The 21,297-nt window shown below is 41.6% G+C and overlaps 1 protein-coding gene and 2 long non-coding RNA genes across 4 annotated transcripts in view; 2 read left to right on the forward strand and 1 right to left on the reverse strand.

Annotated features, from left to right (window-relative positions):
• The first annotated feature begins 2,424 nt into the window (after positions 1–2,424).
• On the forward strand, positions 2,425–20,993 carry LOC309379201. Its single transcript, XR_014172389.1, has 2 exons — positions 2,425–3,023; positions 20,534–20,993. It is a non-coding gene; the product is annotated as an uncharacterized lncRNA (long non-coding RNA).
• LOC309379217 lies at positions 3,554–16,577 on the forward strand. The gene is made up of 2 exons (XR_014172418.1): positions 3,554–3,625; positions 15,384–16,577. It is a non-coding gene; the product is annotated as an uncharacterized lncRNA (long non-coding RNA).
• Positions 18,106–21,297, reverse strand: part of PPM1H (protein phosphatase, Mg2+/Mn2+ dependent 1H) — an 82,169-nt gene continuing 78,977 nt past the window's right edge. For both annotated transcript variants that reach the window (XM_081928083.1, XM_081928082.1), the window contains exon 10: positions 18,106–20,392. In XM_081928083.1, the coding sequence (XP_081784209.1) occupies positions 20,245–20,392 (148 nt within the window). In that variant the 3' untranslated portion in view covers positions 18,106–20,244. The remainder of the gene's footprint in view (positions 20,393–21,297) is intronic.

The raw sequence follows: 21,297 nt of genomic DNA on the forward strand, positions 1-21,297 counted from the left end.
TTGTTTGTTTCCCTTTACTATGAAGTGCCATGGAATGGGTATTTCCTGTAAAACCTCTTCATTGTTTTATCCCTAGGCCACACCACTTAAATTTTAGTCAGACCCTAATCTTTATAATACTGGAATATGTTGGATTGAAAGTTTTATTCTATTATCCATTCTCTGCTGTGAGAACTTCAGCAAAATAGTAAGTTACTATGGAGGTGACACACTTTACAAGCATGTCTGGTCACCTGCCACATAAATAGTGTCACAGATAAGGCACATGCCATTAACTACTATAACAGAGCCCTTTCTGTGCTCTTACCTCAGAAGCCTCCATGGTTACTGTTCTGTGGTGCTTTGTAGACTTGCACCTTTTGTCATGGAACAGCCAAAAAGCATACTTGTGTGGATTTAAAAAGTTTCAGTTTTTATTTCAGCAAGGTTGCATTCAATTGTTTTAAATATATATCTTAAGTGTTCTGAATGTAGTACAAATGAACATGGTAAAGTCTGCACTTACAAGCCGAAACATATTTAGCTGAATCCTATCCTATCCACCATTAGTGCTTACTTTCAATTATGTGTGCCCAGGATTGCAGCCATTGAGTTAAAGGTTGCGACCCTCTGAGAAGGAACATATGCCAAGCTCTGTTTCCTTTTGAAGTCATCTTGACTGTTACAGTGGATCATGTGCTGTATATGTTGCAAGCTGGATACAAAGATTGGGGAAGAGACACTATTCCTACTACCTCCAGGACATGCCATCTTGTATTTCACCAGAAATGAGCTCATACCATAAGCTCTGCAATGTGCTCTCAAATTATGACTCTTACTTGCCAGCCAGATAGCTTGACATTTTCTTTCTGTGTTGTAGAACAATCATCTTTCTGATGCTTACCTGCTCCAGGAAGCAATATGAGCCAATGATTTGAATTACAGTGGTGCCTCGCAAGACGAAATTAATCCGTTCCGTGAGGCTCTTCGTATAGCGGTTTTTTCGTCTTGCGAAGCAAGCCCATTGACAGCTTAGCGGATTAGCGCTACAGCTGTCAAGCGGCTTCCAGCGATCAGCTGTTAAGCGGCTTATCAGCGGAACAGCTGATAAGCGGCTTAGCGGCTTAAGAAAAGGGCGAAAAAAGCGGAAAAAACCCGCGGGGGGATGCAAGATTTTTTCCGTCTTGCGAAGCAACCCCATAGGGGAATTCGTTTTACGAAGCGCCTCCAAAACGGAAAACCCTTTCGTCTAGCGGGTTTTTCGTCTTGCGAGGCGTTCGTCTTGCGGGGCACCACTGTAATGCTATCTTGATTTAGTGGTAAATTAACTTTTTTATAGTTTTCAACCAGTTTGTATGTTCTTTTGTTTAGAAAATATCAGGCATAAATAGAAAATTTGCTTTGAATTGGTTATTGCAGTTGGTATTTTCTCTTATCATTTTCTCATAGTAATGTAAGGCTAACTCTACTTACTTACATGGGTAAGTCCCCCATATAGTGTATAGATATGTTTCAGATTGATTTCAGTTTACCACACAATCTGCCCTGAATTTATGATGATTAATCTAAATGAAAAGGTACATTATATGTTGGTCTTTAGAATGTTTAGCAGAGCAATCTGTCAGATGTGAGAGGGAGAAACCGAGGCAGAGGAAGTGTCAGTTCATGCATCCTTTGAGGAATGAATTTCCTGCTTTTAATTTGGCCACTTAAGGCTGCTTTTATAATAATTTCCCCCTCCAATTGGTAGTCCCCCCCCCCCAGCTCTACTTCCTGTTCAAAACAGGAAAGCTTTGGATTCTGTGAATCCACAGCCTCTTACCATATCAGTAAACGTTGTAAATAATCTATACTCCTTGTATAGATCTTGTTTTTGTCATTTATGCGCTTTGAGTATAAGTTCACTTTTCTGCCTGTAACTTTAAAGACAGCTACTGAAGCATGCATGGACAGCACAAAATATAGTAAAACAACTTTTGGATCTTGGTACTAGCTGCTAATGTGTTCAAGTTTTTAGCTTTAAAGCTTTACTTCAGCTTTTGGTGGAAACACATTGTGCCACATGGGCTAGTGTTAAGCTCTTCTGGGGAGGCTTTCGGTTACAGCACCAAGCATGGTTGTTCCCACTATATTGTTGTAGGTGCCTGCTAAAAACTTTATTTCAGCAAGTCTAGCCAGATAAATAATTTAGTTTTTTAGTTTTACTTTTCTTTTGCTTTTTTTTTTTTTTGCATATCATGTGCACTGCTTAAGTTTTGATTATTTGGCCTCTACCTGTATTAATGGTGGTAGTAATGAGGTGGTAAGATCACCTACAACTTTTTTGTGATTTAGGCTGCAAGCCAATACTTATTTTGCGTTATAAATCCTACTCAATTCAATGAGGCTTACCCCTGAGTAGACATGTATAGGATTTCACTAGTTTCCCTTTATCTTTGTCCTTTGTCCATGACACTGCAGGTGATTAACAGTCTTAGATTGTATAGATTTCAGTGGGTTAAGTTACAGTATGGTGCTGCATGATTATTCAAAGTCCCGTTATGTTCAACGTGGCTTATTTTTAGGATTTCAACCGTATCACACAGTATTTTTCGCCTTTTATCTGTTGTGCCCCTTTGCAGCGCGATAGGCAACTTAACGCCCGGCGAACGCAAATTTTACTTAATTCCCCGTCTAGGCCTAGCTTGTCCTGGACTACATTTCCCAGCAGTCTTCGCTCGGAGCGCGAGACTGGTCGTCAGGTGCCCACACCCCTCTATATTTTCGCGCCGAGATTTGCTCTTTCTCCTCACGCGAAGAAACGGGAGGGGGGAAATACATCCCATTTCCCAGCATTCCTTGAGGCAAGGGCTTTAAAGCGAGTTCCTGTTTGCCCGAGGGGATTAATTAACTGGCGCCGTCTTTTCCTCGGGGGCCGCAGCAGAGAAGGTCGAGAGCACCAACCTCCCAGCCCGCAACCCCGCTCCGTTGCCGGTCTGCTCTTGTTCAAGATGGCGCTGGAAGGCTCTGTGACGGGCCAGGCCTACGAGTCACGTGGACAGAGCGTGAGTACTCGGGCTCCCCCCACCCCCGCTTTTCCCCATCTCTATGGTTTGGGTGGCCGGGCGCGCCAAGAGGGAGGCGAGCAATAGGCGGAGGGAAGTGGGGGGCGGCTTTTCTCATCCTTCCGGAGAAAGGGAAATCGGCGGAGCCTCGGAAAGGGCGGGAGCGCGGCGGCGGCGGCGTCTTTCACTGCGATACAGCGCTCGGGGGGTGGGGGAAGGCGGCGTGGAGAGGAAGATGCTTTCGCCGCCGTCAGAGGAGCAGAATTTAACTGCTGCCCTTAAAGGAAGGGACCGAAAAAAACCGTGTTCTTCCTTTCTCCTCTCCCGCTTTCGTCTATCCGCTTGGCGGCGGCGGCGGCGGCGCGTGAGGCGGCAAACGCCATCGTGTGCCTTCAGCCGCCAGGAATGGCGCCTCGTCAAGCGCCTCATCGCCTTTTATTCCCTCGGGGGGCCGGCGCGCGCGCGTTCGGGCGGTTGGTTGGGGAGGGGGGGGAGAGAGAGAGAGAGCTTGCAACGGTCATGTTCGAATTTTGAGAGGGGAGGGGGAGGGCACCGCTCCCTGCTTCTCTCTCCGCCGTGGAACGAAGCTGAGGCGAAGGCGAGTGAGTGTCAGGGAATATGGGAGCGCGAATTTTCTCCTCAGTTTTGTTCCCCCGTTGTTCCTCCTCCCCTCCCGCGCCTTCGCTTTTCCTTCTCGCGCCGATTGACAATTAAGCTCCTGGGGACTGCACCAGCTGTGGCCTGTAATGTACCTAATAAACGAGACTCCCTCGCGTCAGTTTCAGGTCATGCAAGGAAAAGGGCAGAGCGGGGGGTGGCGGCGGGGTAGGTGGGGGGTGGCGGCGGCGTTGTAATGCGCGCTCTGGGCGGGGTTTCCTCCTGCCCTTCGCGAAGAAGGGAGTCTGGCTGATGTCTGCTGCAGATAAAGGAGACAAGAGGACCGTCAGAAAGAGCCCGGACCCTTTTGCCATGGCTCCTTCCTTCCTCTCTCTCTGGGCTCTTCATTTTATTGTGGGTGGAACATGCCCGCCTTCCTTCTCTCCTTCCAGGATGGGGTCGGGAGCACCATGCCCCTGGCTGAGGTAGTAGTTTGTGCTGTTGGTCGGGTTGTGACATTGCCCGCTGTGGAGATAACTGCGCAAGCTACTGCCTTGCTAGTGCTGGTGATGATCAGCTGCAGATGAAGACAATGACAATGGGAATCCCCTTTGTTTTCCCAGGGATTACTTGCATACGGAAGGAGGGGTGGCAACAGAACCAAGCTTGCCTTTGCCGTTTCTCTGTGTTTTATGCCTCTCAGTATATGGCTTTGCAGAGCTTGGCTTCGCACAACTGAAATGTTGCATTTTCCAGTTTTTTATTTCCTCAGGAAATGTCTGAATTTTGAAATGCACAGTATTTACGTCAGTTTTGCATGTTGTATTCCTTAGTGACGTCCTGACAGATACTGTTCTATTCAGATTATTAGTTTGGTTAAAGAAAATGCCTGTTTCTTGTTATTTATTACATATCCGCGGAAAGCTAAAATTTATTGTACATCTTGCATGTGCTGAATAGACAGCATCTCATACGACAAATCTCTTTAAATCTTTAGATGGGCACTTACATATTTATAGTGAAATTTTGATACTTGTATTACACCAGCAAGGACATATGTTTAGATTGTGTTGCTGGGCTGATGAGTTTGGGATATAATGAGTGGCAATTACTGTTTGAATTCTGGTTATGGAAATGACATCAATAAAACACCATTTATGAGGTTTTCATAAATTTTAACGACTGTGCATTTATTCTGCACTGCATATAAAAATACTAAAAAACAGTAGTTACATTAAATAAGACAATGATATCAATACCTAATATTTTGTAAGAATAATACATAACATCACATGCCTTCCTAATGACAGATGCTATAGTCTTCAGCTTTAGAATTAACAGTGCAAATCTACACATGTCTACTCAAGAGTCCCATTTATAGTGGGACATTACCAGGTAAGTGTATAGCTGTCTAACTAGTTTGTTTTCCCTCCAGTGTACCATTTAACTAATATTTAATTAAGTTTAGAAGCATCTAATATTTCATGAATTCCAAGATCTCCATGTTTTAAAACCTTAGGATAAAAAGTAAAGTGAAATAGTGACATCCAGCATTAGTCCTGCTCAGAGTAGATTCATTAAAATCAATGGACTTCAGCCCATTGATTTAGGAGGACCTACTTTTGAGTATGATTCATGTTGGATATAACTCAATTTACCCAAATTCCACTATTATTAGATGACAAAATTAAAAATAATTGGCGAAAGAACTGTGGGTAAAATATCTTAAAGGCTTTTTAATACTAGTATGAAACACAAACTAGTATGATCACTATATAAAAGCTCCTTAATTAAACTAGTGTTTGCCCTTGCTGAAATGAATATACTGAGCTACAGATTGGAAAACAATAGGTTCTTTACTTGTAAAGGTTCATTGTCCAGTACTTAGTATTATGAGCAACATCCTCTCTCTGTTGTATGCTTTATTAGTTAGGTGTTGGATTTCTTAGTATGGCTAAATCATGAAAAGATGGGAATGTGTTAATTTGAAAAGCTTATATAATAAAACACATTTATCTTTATTTAATATCTTTGGTGCTGTATGCTGAGCTCCAGTGAGTTTCTTTGTTTAAAAAAACACCTGAAACTTAGAAAGCTGTAAGGTAGGGTGGCCTGTTTAAAGAAGATATGATGAAAAAATAAATTGAGGACACAAGTTAGAGCAGTAATGGGAAAATGTAGTCTTTGTGGCAAACGTGTTATTTTTCACTTTATCTAAAAGATGTAGCTTAAACTTGGATCTAGAACACTTAAAAAATTACTTTCAGGATACACAAGGAAACTTTATGATTAATTTTTTAAAAGATTCATCGAACACAAACATTTCTACATTGAATAATTTTATGAAACCTCAGAAAAAAAATTCTGACTATATTCATCCTCTCAGTAGTATTGTTGGAATCAGTATCCCATAAGAATGGGGAGTGAATATAGGATTTTTGAAAATGTGCAAAAAATTCCTTGTAAATCATAACGTGAGGTCAGGATGAAGTTGCTTTTTAAATTTTAAGAGTTTCAGCATCATCAGTTAAGAAACCAATCAGATTTTTGCACACACAGGGAACTATGATGAACATTTACTCATCCAAGTTCAAACTGTCTTTGTAATGCAGTTTGAAGCACATAATTGGATGTGGGTCTTTACTGCAGACTCCTACACCAAGTAAGAGAGAACTTTGGTTGTATCCAACTAAGTTCTACTCAGAGCAGACCCACTGGAATTTCTGACCTAAGTTGGTTGTGTCCATTAATTGCTCTGAGTGCAACCCTTCATGAACTTTACATAGCTTTAGGAGTGATGTTTTCATTTCAGCTGCTAGTGAATTTGGCAAAATGCTCAGCGCTTCTCAACAAGATTTATTCCATTAGTGTAGTACACAAAAAATAGGATAGAATTCACTGTAAAAGCAGTTTGTGGCTTGCAAGTCTCTGTATGTGTGCATATGTAGGTAGATATATATTGAGTACAATTCTCTTCCCCTCCCTAGTTCCAGGGCTGGGAAGAATATAATTAGTTCTGCAATTTACAAAGCATTGAACAATTGGAGCAATTTATGTTTTGCTCTTAAGTAGATATCTTTCCCATAGCTAAGTCATCAGTTGCTCTTCTGTTTTTCAGACTAGTGCCCATCATTCCAATATGACCCCTACCACTAGCAAGACAGCACAGTTCTATAATTTAATCCTAGCAGTTATACAGCTGCCGCTGCTTTTTAAAGGTATATGCACAAAAGCAACATAACTGCATGGAACTAGACACAATTTAAAATTCATTAAATGAATTGAATGGGAGCTTTTCTTTCTCGTGAGTTTTGCCTATAAATAACCTTTTCGGGTATTTGCAGTTGTATTTCATTGGTATCAGTAGATAAGGCATTAATGCCTGGGGCTGAATTCAGTATTACATTGATCTTCTTGAAGCAGAAATAAGGGCTTAAATCCAAAGAACTGAGAAGGATGAGATAATGTATTAGTCCTGTTCTGTGAACTCTTGCAGAAGCTACTTCTTTCCGTGCCACTCTGTTCAGGGTATGAGAAATATTTTGAAAAAGGAAGACACAGACTGACCTTAAAAACAGCCCTACAGGACGTGGGTTCACTTTTCTCACTACTAAGCTGGGAACCACTTCCATGAACAAAATAGTTTTCTACTAACTACAGTGGTGCCTCGCAAGACGAAATTAATTTGTTCCGCAAGTCTCTTCGTCTTGCGAGTTTTTCGTCTTGCGATGCACGGTTTTCCATAGGAATGCATTGAAAATCAATTAATGCGTTCCTATGGAAACCGCCTTCCCCCGACCTCTTCTGGCGGGCGGCATTTTAAAATAGCCCGGGACAGCGGAGGACTTCTCCGCTGTCCGGGGCGATTTAAAAGCCCCTGGGAAGGCAGGCAGGGGGGACAAAGGCTTTCTCGCCCCGCCGCTCAGCTTCGGGACATCGTTCCGATGCCGGGCGGCGGGGGGAGGCTTTCCCGCCCCGCCGCCGGGCTTCGGGACATCGTTCTGAAGCCGGGCGGCGGGGGAGGCTTTCCCACCCAGCCGCCCGGCTTCGGGACATCGTTCCGATGCCGGGCGGCGGGGGGAGGCGTTCCTGCCCCGCCGCCGGGCTTCGGGACATCGTTCTGAAGCCGGGCGGCGGGGGGAGGCTTTCCCACCCGGCCGCCCGGCTTCGGGACATCGTTCCGATGCCGGGCGGCGGGGGGAGGCGTTCCTGCCCCGCCGCCCGGCATCGGAACGATGCCCCGAAGCCGGGCTGCTGGGGGAGGCGTTCCTGCCCCGCCGCCTGGCATCGGGACGATGCCCCGAAGCCGGGCGGCGGGGGGAGGCTTTCCCGCCCCGCCGCCCAGCTTTGGGACATCGTTCCGATGCCGGGCGGCGGGGGGAGGCTTTCTCGCCCCGCCACTCGGCTTTGGGACATCGTTCCGATGCCGGGCGGCGGGGGGAGGCTTTCCCGCCCCGCCGCCGGGCTTCAGGACATCGTTCCGATGCCGGGCGGCGGGGGGAGGCCTTCCCGCCCCGCCGCCCAGCTTCGGGACATCGTTCCGATGCCAGGCGGCGGGTGGAGGCTTTCCTGCCCCGCCGCCCGGCATCGGAACGATGCCCCGAAGCCAGGCGGCTGGGGGAGGCGTTCCTGCCCCGCCGCCTGGCATCGGGACGATGCCCCGAAGCCGGGCGGCGGGGGGAGGCGTTCCTGCCCCGCCGCCCGGCATCGCGACGATGCCCCGAAGCCGGGCGGCGGGGGGAGGCTTCAAAAGCCGTCCGGGGGCTTTTAAATCGCCCCGGACAGTCCCGGGGCGATTTAAAAGCCCCCGGTTAGGCAGGCAGGGGGGGCAAAGACTTTTGCCCCCCGCCCGCCTTGGGAAGAGGTCCAGGACCTCTTCCCAAGGCGGGCGGGGGGCAAAAGTCTTTGCCCCCCCCCTGCCTGCCTTCAAAAGCCGTCCGGGATAGCGGGAAGCGCTTCCCTGCTATCCCGGACCGCTTCTAAAATGCTGGCGGTGGGGAGCAAAGCCTTTCGCCCCCGCCGGCCTTCCTGGACCTCTTCTGAAGTCCGGAGGGGGGGAAAAGGCTTTGCTCCCCACCGCCAGCATTTTAAAAAAGGTCCCCGAGATTTCCCTATGGGCTTTCGTCTTGCGATGCAAGCCCATAGGGAAAATCGTCTAGCGAAGCGTCGCAAAAACCGAAAAACCCTTTCGTCTTGCGGGTTTTTCGTCTTGCGAGGCATTCGTCTTGCGGGGCACCACTGTAAACCTATATTCAAGCTGTTCTACTAAAATTGCCTTCCCTTCAGGCTTATTATTTTAGAGGGCATTTTAGGAAAGTGGGATGGGCTAGTAGAACTCTTGCACAGGACTGGTTTAAAGTGAGCAGCTATTACATGTAGGTGTAGTTAAGAACATAACTGGTGCTGAAGGTGCTGTTAAATGTTACATTTCCCTACATTATTCCAGGTGGTTTTAGTAACTTACAATTTATGAAATCTGCATGGCTTGAGAGCAAAGTTTTTAGTACTTGGGGAAAATACTGAGTTGTAGATTTAACTAGTATAGTGAGTCTACCCATTTATTAAAATATATCATATCCTGCCTGCCTTTCATCACAGAGCTAAAAAATCTCAGCACCCTTAAACTAGCTTCCAGGATTTTTGGGGGAAAGTCGTGTATTGCATATGTGTTGACTATATGGTGTGGAATTGCCAAATACCTGGAGAGGGAGTGCCAGAACAGGAAAGGTCCTCCCCCTGGTCGCCCATCTAATCTCAAGCTAGGGTGACCAGGAGGAGTTCCCTAGATACTATGACACATTGATGCAAATATGAATTATCTAAGGCCCTCCAGATGATAGACTATAATTCCCATCATCCCTGACTTGTTCATGCTGGCTGGGCCTGGTGTAAATTTGAGCCCAACAACAGGCGTACTACAAGTTTCCCATTTCTCTATTAATAGCTCCTGAGACAATGTGGGTTAATTTGTAGGGTTTCCTTAATTTACTGTTGGGAGTTGTAAAATCTTAATGCCTGAATATGTGAATGCTCAAAAGTGGATGGGGTTAGGGACATGCATGTAAACAGCACCCTCACCATGCCACACGCACACACTGGCCTCTCCCTCTTTCCTCCCTCCCCCCCCCGTACGTCTCTGCCTCCTAAAGGCTTGCACGGCTGTTTGTTGCAGCAGCCCTGGCTACAAGCTCTCCAGGCGAATGGTGCCTCTGGGGCTGGCCAGGGGGTGCTTCCCAGGCCCCTGTGGGCAGTGTGAGGAGGCACCTCTCTGGGGTGGGGGTGGGGCAGTTCAGAGAACAGGGCCTGTGGCTGCCCAGACGACTCCTAAGGAGAGGGGAGAGGAGATGAGGCTGAGGGGAGGGTGTTTGAAAAATGGTGAGAGGCTACCAGCTCTGCAGGCAAGGGGTGACATAACTGGACTCCTGATTCGCACAAGGGTGCTGTAGAAATAATGTAGTTGGTCAAGAAAGCCATGAACTCAAAAAGATTGAAAACCTCTGCCATAGAGGCATAACACTTGTGCCACTTAAGAAACTCTTACAAGTGCTCATTCTTGGTATCCTAACTAGATTTGGCTCCTTGGCAGAAACACCCTTCTGCTCAAGTTGCTTATGTGAGTGCAGATGTGCAGTACTGGGTTCACCAAAGATCTATATAATTTTTCTGGAGACACCTTTTAATGTACAAAGATTGCTTATAAATGTTTGGCACAACTAATAATTATATCAAACTTGTTACCCATGGCTAGAGCTGAATTGTTTTTAATGTTCATATATTAAGGGAAGGGAAGATATATTTATTATCCAATTCCTCTTCTAAGAGAGATTGGTGCAGTCATTGTTTGCCTTTTGTAGAACACATCTTCATCCAAGTAGATTGCAGATTGCAATGCCTTTTGGCTGCAATTCGATAGGAGGCAAATATTAGTTTATGAACTATAGTCTGTAACACATTGGTGTTTATGGAAGGTTATTCCATGAGTTGTGCCGTGATGTAGTTGTATAGAAGATAAAAGAATGGAATGTGACAATTTCATATGCTGTTACACTCATTCTTCCTGTGTATGCATAGAGGCCATAGGAAAGGAAGCAGTGTCATTCATTTGTTCCTGTATCAATAGTCTTAAATGTTATGCATGTGCATAAAAATAAAAAGCCTGTATACAAATAAAAGTAAACCATTCTTTAGACTAGACTAAAATCTAAGAAGATTAAGGAAGAGAATGTGATTGTGCATTGATGCACCACTACTAAATAGTAACTTAATTGAAAGAGATATCATTTACATGAAAAATGTAAATGTAATGTAACTTGCCATTTTTAAACTGGTACAATGAATGTGGTTGTTGTGCTGGTCCATATGGTCATCTTTGTATGCCTATTTATTGCTATCACTCTTATATGTAGGCATGCCAATTTAATACTCATTAAATCACCTAGCATAATGCCCACTGTTCACATTGGTACCAAGTCATGCAGCTTGAGATTTTGTCATGTGCCAAAATGTTTCAGCTATATCTTTAGCTATATTCCAATATAATATAGATCCTAGCACAGATTGTGTAATGCTGTCTCCTTTTAACAAGCAGTAAAATGTCATGGGGCTTTAATAGCACATGATTTTGTTTTTTAAAAGACTGATCTACTGAGCAACAACAGCAAAACGTTACTAGTTCTGACATACGTTTGCTGTCACTCCACTACAGAGCAACACTTGATCAGTACAATAAATTGTTACCAATGGTGGTATAAAGGGCTTTTAAAAAGTATTGAGGGTTCAGTTGCCAAGTACATCTGACTCAGTAGTTCAGAATCAATAAAGCCACTCAGACACATAAACCTAGAATGACCTATCGTTCTTGTGGTGCCGTTGCTACCTCTGCTGTCATCAGATAAATCACTTTCACACTATTGAATCAATAATCATAAATTAAATACCTATTGTTATGCCATCTTATGAGAAATTCTCATGGCTTAATTAATTCAACAGCTGTAGTCAGCTGCCCCTTCCAAGAGAGAAATGGCTTAAAAAAAGCAACTCCATTGTGAAAGGGAAATTTATAGTGAACTATTTGTTTCTACATAATATATATAAAATAGAATTCTTCAGCCTATCCCAGCTAATTCATGTTTCGATTGTACCCAGCTGCTTAAATTGCACTGCTCAGAGATTGCCTTGATCCCCAGGTGCAGGTATTCCATCTGTGCTGCTCTGAAAGACTATTTACGGCAGAGGTTAGGCCAGTGATTGCTGGGATGGAAAACTCATTTCTCAGCCTGGCTTTTATTTACACTCTTATTAAAGATCCTTTCACTCACGTTGGAATGGCAGCTAGTGACTGCAGCGAGTATTTGGCACCAAGCCAAGCAGTAAAATTACAATGTTGATGAAAGATAGCCTGCTTCCATTTTAACCTTTCCCTGTTCACTCCATCTACATTTGCATGAAGAAGAATGATTATTGAACAAGATAGTGGGGGACAAAGGGATAAGGCAGGCCTGGGCAATTGAGCTCTCAAAAAAAAAATCAACTGTGCCACTGATTTTGAAACAAGTCATTGCTTTGTTAATATGTAATTACCCTTAATTATTATTAGAAATTATTTTGAAATAGAATGGTGGTGCCACTCATGCCATTTTTCTCGCTTTAAAATTGCTGCCTATCTTGCAATAGGAAAATGCACACACAGGTTTCTATTTCAAACTTCATGTGAGCAACAAAAGGTAATGCACAAGGAACATCCTTAAAATGTCTTTTAAATGGTGATAGTTACTAAGAAATTCATGGACCAAGTATAAAAAGCAGTATTATGCTTTAGAAAGGAAAGTTGTGGCTCTTCATTTTCTGGTTGCACAGTAAAATTAGAAATATATTGAAAAGGTCTGGAAGAGTAACCATATTAGGATGTAGCTAGAGCCAAATAGCTGCTGTCATTCCATGTGTCTCTTCCTCATAGCATCTAAACCAGCACAACATATGATGGGATAGCATGTTATGTGCTGCCATGGCCCCACCTGATAACTGAAAAAGGTTGGACAATTTCACTTTTACTTGGATGTTTTGAGGAAGTGAGCAGAGAAAATGAGAACAATAGACCTCTGTTCCATAAACTGCAATGCCATTTTTTCCTGGAAGGGTAGCAGTGACTGCCCCCCCCTCCCAAGCTGCCTTTCTCCAGGCCAACAACCAACCATTAAGGTCATGATGCCTTTTTATGAGATAGGCTCACTTGTTTCTCCCTTTGTCATACTTCAATTCTATTCAAATGTATTCTGCCTATATGTTCCTATATTGAGGTTAAAATGAAGTGTATACTTGCTTGGTGCTGACTACTGGTATAATATTCTTACACTTTGTTATGGAGGGTGAAAGTAGAACTTGAAAAGTGAAGTTAGTTTATAGGTGGTCCCTGGAAGGCTAAGTTTACAAATGGCTCCCATTTGAAACAGTTGAGAAGCAATGGGTTGTATACAACTCTGCTCTTCTGCTCAAGCAAGAGACTTTCCACTTGCATGAATTGACTTTCCCCTTCTCCATGTGGTTCCCCATGCATCCTCAACATCTGCACCAGAGGGTTGAAGGGTCCTCTGGAGCAGATTTTGGGGCACATGGGAAGAGAGGAAGGGGAAACCCTGGTGCACAAATGGAATTTTGCTGTGCACTGTTAACTACAACCCATAGGTCTATCTCATTAAGGCCTTAGGTCTGGAATCAAGTAACAAGTCCTGCTAGCAGAAGCCCATGCAACTTAAGATAGCTGCTCAGAAGGTTGGCAGCTCGAATTCCCACAACAGCGTGAGCTCCCATTGCTCTGACCCAGCTCCTGCCAACTTAGCAGTTCGAAAGTGTACCAGTGCAGGTAGATAAATAGGTACCACTGCGGCAAGAAGGTAAACAGCATTTCCATGTGCTCTGGTTTCCGTCATGGTGTTCCATTGTGCCAGAAGCGGTTTAGTCATGCTGGCCACATGACCTGGAAAGCTGTCTGTGGACAAATACCGGCTCTCTTGGCCTGAAAGCAAGATGAGCACTGCAATCCCATAGTCGCCTTTGACTGGACTTAACCGTCCAGGGGTCCTTTACCTTTATGATAGAACAACTGGGCTTTCCCTCCTCTAAGTTGGGTGGGGGCAGGGGTCAAGAGAACAATACCCCAGGGGAAGACTGCAGGGCGGGGTGTCATTTTGTCTGGCAAGCTGAAATGCTTATGCTGATAGCACAATTGCTAGAAAAGGCTGGGGAGTAATGCATTTTACATACCATATTTTTTATTGTCACATACACTTTAGGAATTTACTTCTTCAGCAAATGTTAATTTTCAGCTTGTTTTCCAGAGCAATGTTAAATAATTGTGATCCTGTAAAATTAAAACAATGGGGAAACATTCTAGTCCATTCTCAGTCTGGACACCTCATAAATCTATACTAAACATATGCCAGCATCAACAATGCCCTCTCAAAATATATGTATATGTTGAATTCAAAGAACTGTGCCACATATTAGGAACTAATTCTCAAAACAAATAGTAGTACCTATTATGAAATATTTGCCAACTTACATGGATATTTGCAAGTACAAACAACAATATGAAAGAGAAATATTTATCCTATATATTCAACCAATGCCTTCATAGGAAACAGGGCTCTGTGGGTTATAATAATATTTTTAAAAGAAAGAGAAAGAACTATGGTTGCCTTGCTCAAGAAACTGCTTTTAAAATAAACTCAGACAACCTGCAATGTGATTCTGTAATCAATGGTGGATTCTTCTGAAACAGAATGTTTATGAATAGGTAACAAGGGTAAATCTAACCTTTGGAAATTTCTATCTGGCCCCAGCAAAGCCTCTGATACAGAGAACCTCCATCATACATTATACATATCACCTTGATTCTTCCATGGGCTATAGTTAGTCATCCCCCCCCCCCCAGCTTGGACCATCAACCAAGCTTAGCAGAGCTTTCCCTTTATTATACAATCCATCTGCTCACTTCACTGCACAGGCAAATCACTGTTTATCTGAGTGAAAGTTATAAGAGGGCCCTGCTGAAGCCCCTGTTACTATAGACACTGGAAAGGAGAGCACTGAATAACCCTTTGCTGTTATCTTTTTCTCTCACCCCTCTCCCTTGTAGCTAAGCCACCCCTTCCTCATCAGCTTTAAGCCTTGCACATGGAGCTAAAATATTCCCACTTCCCTTTGTTGTCTCAGCATTATACAAAACTAAAGTTTTTAAGCTTCTTGGTATTGTTTGATGTGTCTAAACCATTTTTAGTATAGTTTCCATTGTTTAGAAACACAGAATCCCTTTAAAGCTCTCCCTGATATCTGCCAGTATTTATAATACACTTGCAGAACAGAATTCGTAGCTAGCTGTGCATTATGGAGTTTCAGTCACCAGCCAAACTTAAGAAACATGCATTACAGCTTTCTCCAAGTTTTTTTTATTAAGCAAGCATTTATCTTCTAACTTCTGTCTAATTACTGAAAAGCAATTAAAATACTATAAAAACTATAAAGTGCTAGTTGACATATTACTTGACAGTAACAGAGTACAAACTTTTTAAAAGTAATTTTGACCATATGTAGAAACAACAGCTGTTCACTTATTATGTGCTTCTTTGGAATTTTACAAGCAGCACTCCACTGACCCAAACCATACAAAAATCTATAATAACCAACTGGGCATTTGCTCTGGAATTCAGTTAGGTGATTTTACTTAAGTCAATTTTCTTCTCTGCTTATTCCCATTTTGTTCTTCAGCAAACAGAATTGAAAGCTGAGTGCTTGAACATGCACTGCAAGAGAACTTAAAAAATGGAAAAATTTAAAAAGAAGGTGCAGTATGTACCTATGCAACTATAGTTTGGCTGAGACAGCTCAAAAGAAAGCTGAAGGATGGGGAATTGTAGACTATATCATATTTTCACTGACAGAATTCACCAGCTATATGCCCCAGAAAAGAAGCTCACTGCAATACTACCCAAAATAAGTTTTTATATTTCTTTATTTTTTACAATATCATTTTAAAACTTTCTTGTGCATACATTTTCCAGCTTCCTTATTTCATTGCACTTAAAAGTTTCAAAACACATAAAATATATCCCTTTACTAAACATTTTTGTTCTCGGGTTACAAAAAAGTTTTGACATTTCACAGTCACCACGCTGAAGTACATTGATCCAAACAATTTTTATCCAGAAGACTCTCTTCATTGTTTGGAATGCTGAGCCCAGAATATAGTACATTCCTTGCTTACAGTCACTGTGCCAATAAAGGAAGAAAATGGCAAAATTAAACTGAAATACAATGGAACATCAAAGTAAAGTGGAGGTTGACAGGGAGAAGCCTCCTTCAAGTATAATGTAGGTAGAATTTGGCAGAATGATTGAAGAGGTATTTGGCCACTGTCTATGTCATCTTCATATGACAGGAAAGAAAAATTACAAGTGTGCAATTTTCACAAAACTCACAACATAAGAAACAAAACTGCAAGAGTGCATTAAGCAAAGAGCAAAGGACTAAAAGAAATTTAGTAGGATTGTGCTGTATGAAAGACAAGTACCTGTAAAGTTCAAGCAACAACCTACAAAATATTTTATTTCAACATGTCACTTAGCGAAGTACCTTGAAGAACGTTCTTATAGAACAAGTATCCCGGACTGCTAGTTTTAAAACTGACAATGCAACTCTCTTTATGGACATTGGGCAAGTACTGAAAAACAACTCTTTGATTATTTGCTAAAAATAGAATAATTTTGGTAAATTCTGATTAGGAAGAAGTTAGACATTTTGAGTTACAGCTGTCAGATATTTACTGAAAAGGGGAATTTCCCTTGAACTGTATGAACTGGAAAGGGCAGACAGAATCAGGAGGTGGTTCTAGAATGTTTTAAAATCAGGGGAGAAGGAAAGAGTAGATAAGCTAAGTGATCTAACAAAATGTGTCTCGGGCAATCTCTGTAGTGCTGATTTGCAAATTTGGACAATGTTATCATTGAATATTTACAATTGGATAGCAAACATTGATCATGTGGCTGTAGCAGCTCCATAAGACAAGTGAATTTCCTCTCTTATCTCAATTTTTATCTGCCTCAAAGCTCTTCTAGTTCTGGCCTAGGTGAGATAGATGGTATGAAAGTCTGAGTTTTCCCCATTTTCTTTAGGCAAGTTATTCTAATAATTTCCAACACTGTTAACAACACTGTTGAAATAGATGGTGACCCAGTGACGATTTTCCAACCCACCACTTTCCCAAGCTATAGCCTTAATTTCCAGTAACCTTTCACCTTTAAGATAAATGTAACTGGTTTACTTTTAAGCATGATTTTCAACCTCGGCTTGGGTTATAAAACTGTTGATGCAGCATCAGCAGAGTGAATTATTTCTAGACAATACTAAATTCCATATTGCAATTTCTTTTTAAAAACAAAATACAGTATTACTACACACCTGGAAATCAGTTATTGAAGTGTGAATGGAATTTTGCTGTCCAGTTTGCATAGCTCTCAGCTAGGCTTGGCAAATGTTCTATGCTGCGGCCCAATAATAAAGCGCATGGGGCAAGATCCATCCCTCACTGAATGCATGAGCAGAAAACACTTTTGCTTACCCACAGGAGCAAAGCAACAGTTCCAAAAGTAGCCTTAAAGTTTATAGGATGTCAGTCTGGAGGGTTTCCAGTAGTGGGAGGAGGCTTTTAAGGGAGGGTAGGGGTTGCCACTCACTTCTGTCTGAATCCTGTCTACTGGCTCTCATAAAATATATTCATCTAGATAGCGCATTGCTATTTTGAAAGATTAAATAAAACAATCTAAATGTTCTATACAGCTCTAAGTTGGTGAAAACCATTACTGAGTATCTTATAGAGATGGAGGCAAGTAAAAGTTCAGATTAAGTTGGCTTAATTTCTAAATGAATTCAAAAGAGTTTGTTTAGTTTGAATTAAACACAAATTTTATTTAACAATCCAGAGTTTGGTCTCTCTGGGAATTGAAAGGGATGGTGCAATTTGGGTTATTGATTCAGTCCTAAAAGTACGTCTGAACAATAGAAAGAGTTTGTTAGCATTTGAAATTGTATCACCAAATCTGGATGAAGTATCGTAGAGTGCAACACTGAAAATTAATGTTTCATTTAAATAGTTCAAAAATATTTTTTCATGACATGATAAAATGTAGCAGTCTAGATACTATTCTAGGAAGAATTGGATGCACTCAGAACTCATTCTGAACCAGTTTGATGTACAGATGTTTTCTGGAGCTGCAACCTAGGTTACTATCATATGTAGCGTGTTCTTGTGAGTCAAAATGCAAATCCAGTTTAAAGTTTTCCTGCACTGGCAAAAGTCCTTTTATTTTGGTTGGTCCAATGGGATTGTTTGCCACTAAATACGTTCTTTTCACTTATGGCACTGGAAATGGGAAATGTGCTCAAGTTCTGTGCAAAAGTATACAAACAGAATGAAGACAGTAATACCTGTAAATCTTACCCAGGGTGTATATATTGTGTTAGAAAGTGTTGTTACACTAATAGTAATATTCCACAAATGAAATGTTTGCTGCCAAAGAATGTCTGTCATCATGAGATTGAAAGCAAATGATGACCTGATGACCCAGAAAAATGATATTGCCTGAACTGAAAAAACGAGGCTGTGTGGAAGGGCTACACTATCAGTTTTTTAGGCAAAATGTGACCTGCTAATCTGAACATTGGAAAAACGAGGTACTTTATTGAGAATAAATTTGAGAAGTATTGCTGATTTGTGAAAACACACCGCATTATGAAAATCTACTTTTCATGAAATTTTAGATTTTATGGTATCAGAAAAACATTATTGCAAGATTTACTTTGTGTCAGAATTAACACTTTTCTGAACTATTCAGTTGCAGATTGAAACTTATTTGCTGCTGCAGCAGCATATTGAAACAACATCTGCTGCAAGGGTGGAATGCAGAGTTAACTATATAGTAGCATTAATAAAATGCCTACTCCAACAGATATGTACAATATATTGTTTAAGCAAATAATTATGTCCAGGCTAATTCTATTAAGAGTGTTTTTGTGGGGGGGGGGATATAAACACAGAAAAGACTTATGGGAACATGTGGTACCATTCTCTTGCTATGTTGGTAGCTTCTCTTAAAAAAAAAAAAACCCCTAACATTTCTGAGATGGCTCATCAACTGCCCACAATCACTGTCCACTCATTTGCTCTCAGCTACCTAAAACTGTTTTTTTTTAAAAAAACCACAAGGATATGTTTCTTTAGTTCTTGGCCAGGGAGATAATACCTGAGAACTAAATTTTGAGTCACCTGTAACAATACGAATGATAATTGGGATGACTCATTCTCATCCTAGAATACATAAAATGTGTGGTTGTACAGGTAAATGTAAATCCTTAAGTTTCTATTCTGTTGCTATGTTAATATTCGAAAGCCTAGGTACAGAATGTCAAACAAACTGATGAGTCTTATCACTCTGCAATGTCTCCTCCCTCCACCTTTCGGATTAACAATGTCTACTAGCAATGTGTACTGGCCCTTGCAATATCCGAGAAGCAATAAACAAAACTGATGCTGAAAGGGCATAGCAGGAAAAAAGATGAAAAGCTACTGTTCTGGAGGAGACTTCTGAAACATACCAGCCTTACATAGTTAATAAGAGGGAAATCAGAAGACAAATTACCAAGTACAATAAATTAAACAGTACGTATATAACGATCCTTTCAACAGGATATAAATTAGAGGAGAGAGAAGCATTCAATGAATGAAAACGTGTGGCGCCAAAGAAATGGTGATTTCTGGGGAAATCTTTCTAAATCAAGAATTCTCCCAGTCTGCTACATCATAGTTATAAATACAAAAATCTTGACAATAAGGAACACATTTTCCAGCCAAACAGCTTTCCCTATTCTCTTAAGCAAGTGTGCTAACAGGAGGTGTAGATTAGACCTTGTTGAGAGAAAAGGTTGGCTTCACCATCTAAACATATAAAGGGTAACTGTAAGGTTCCAAAATGTTTATGATGGTGTACAAGAGGAAAAGCTTGCTTTATTGACATAAATAAAACTCATCTTTTTGAAAATATCCACTGAAACATTAACAAGATTTGAACAAAAAAAAATAACTGCCGTGTTAGGTTTTGTTCACCTTAGTAACTTATAGCTTAAATTTGCTCAAAAGCAAAGTTAGCCAGTCAATTAATAATGGGGGAAATAGGCTACATTACCAATTTTAAGAGCTTTCCCAATTTGCATCTCACGTGTTAATTCTGGCTACATTAAACTGGGAAAGAAAAATATTCTATCAGGTTACACTAGGGTCCTCACCAGGAGGGACATTAAAAATAAATCGCTAATATACTAGCAGCATTAAAGTCCTGGTCCTGATATGCACGCACACAAAAAACAAAACCCCACAGGGAAGCTGCAGTTTCTAGGAGATGCCTTTAAATCATTGCAATTCAGCCTCTATGTTTCATGTAGAAATATCCCAGTCTAACCAAGCTTAGAACATAATTTTTAAGTTAAACTTGATCTCTTTTCTTGATAGCCTGCCTTTTCCAGAGGTTCTTACTGTAAAAAAAAAAAACCTTTCCTATTACCAGCTTTCGTGTTTGTTTTACAAGATTCTGTTTCCATGTATCAAAGGAATGACGAAGACAGAAATGTCATCTCCTGAGCCCAGTCTGTCATTGGATATCCTCCAGCCTCTGTCTTTCAGCACTCCTCTGGCTCGCATTACCAAATCCTGAGCTGCTAATGTGTACCTGCATGAAGAAGAAACAGTCACAGATTACAGATGTTGTATAAGTAAAGGTTTATTACTTGCTGGGCAAGGAAAGCATTCCATATATCCTCTCAAAAAGTATTAAGATTTGAAGTGCAGGATTTGTGTTTTTATTTTACAGATCAGTCGAAACTGAAAAGCCTGCCCAGCCCCTCCGCTTGTATGGCTGTCTTTTTCCAACCCAGTCGTCCAGAACACCTGGAGAGCACATCATCAGCCTCAACCAGCATGGCTAATGTTCAAGGAGGAGTTATATTCCAGAACATGTGGAGGGCACTAAGTTGGGGAACGCTGCAGTACAGAGGTTTAACTATTCTTTCTTCCAAACTCCTATCCATATCAGAGATCATTAACTATTTTATCAAGCTTTAGAAGTTTTGTAAGAACATTTGAGGAAGGGGCATTAGCTCAGTAGTAGAGTGCATCCTTTACATGTGCAGATGGTCCTAGGTTCTTGAGGTAAACATGTCCAGGGTGGATATACAAAGGCTCCCTGGAAAACTGCTGCCAGTGTATACAACAGTGAGCAAAAGGAACCAGTGGCCTGATGGTGATGGAAGGTGGTTTTCAACTTTTCTAAGTTGGGAGAGGAGTTGTGGTTGATATTTTTAGTATCTTTATTTTTATATCTTTTTAGATGTATGTGGAAAATGTTCCATTTGTTTACTTTTTGATGAGTTTTATTTATTGTTTATAAGTTTTGTTGTTTGTAATTACACATTTTTTTCATGTTGTAAGCTGCCTTGAGCATGGTTTTAGCCATAGAAAGGTGGAATACAAATAAAATGATTAATAGATGAATGAGACCCATGATCAGATATCAATCTCTTTCTCTTTGTGCCATGGGTCTTAATAGAAAGATGTCTGACATTATTTATGGGCAGG

The sequence above is a fragment of the Podarcis melisellensis genome (genome assembly GCF_964234715.1).
Source record: "Podarcis melisellensis genome assembly, chromosome: 10".
NCBI lineage: Eukaryota > Metazoa > Chordata > Lepidosauria > Squamata > Lacertidae > Podarcis > Podarcis melisellensis.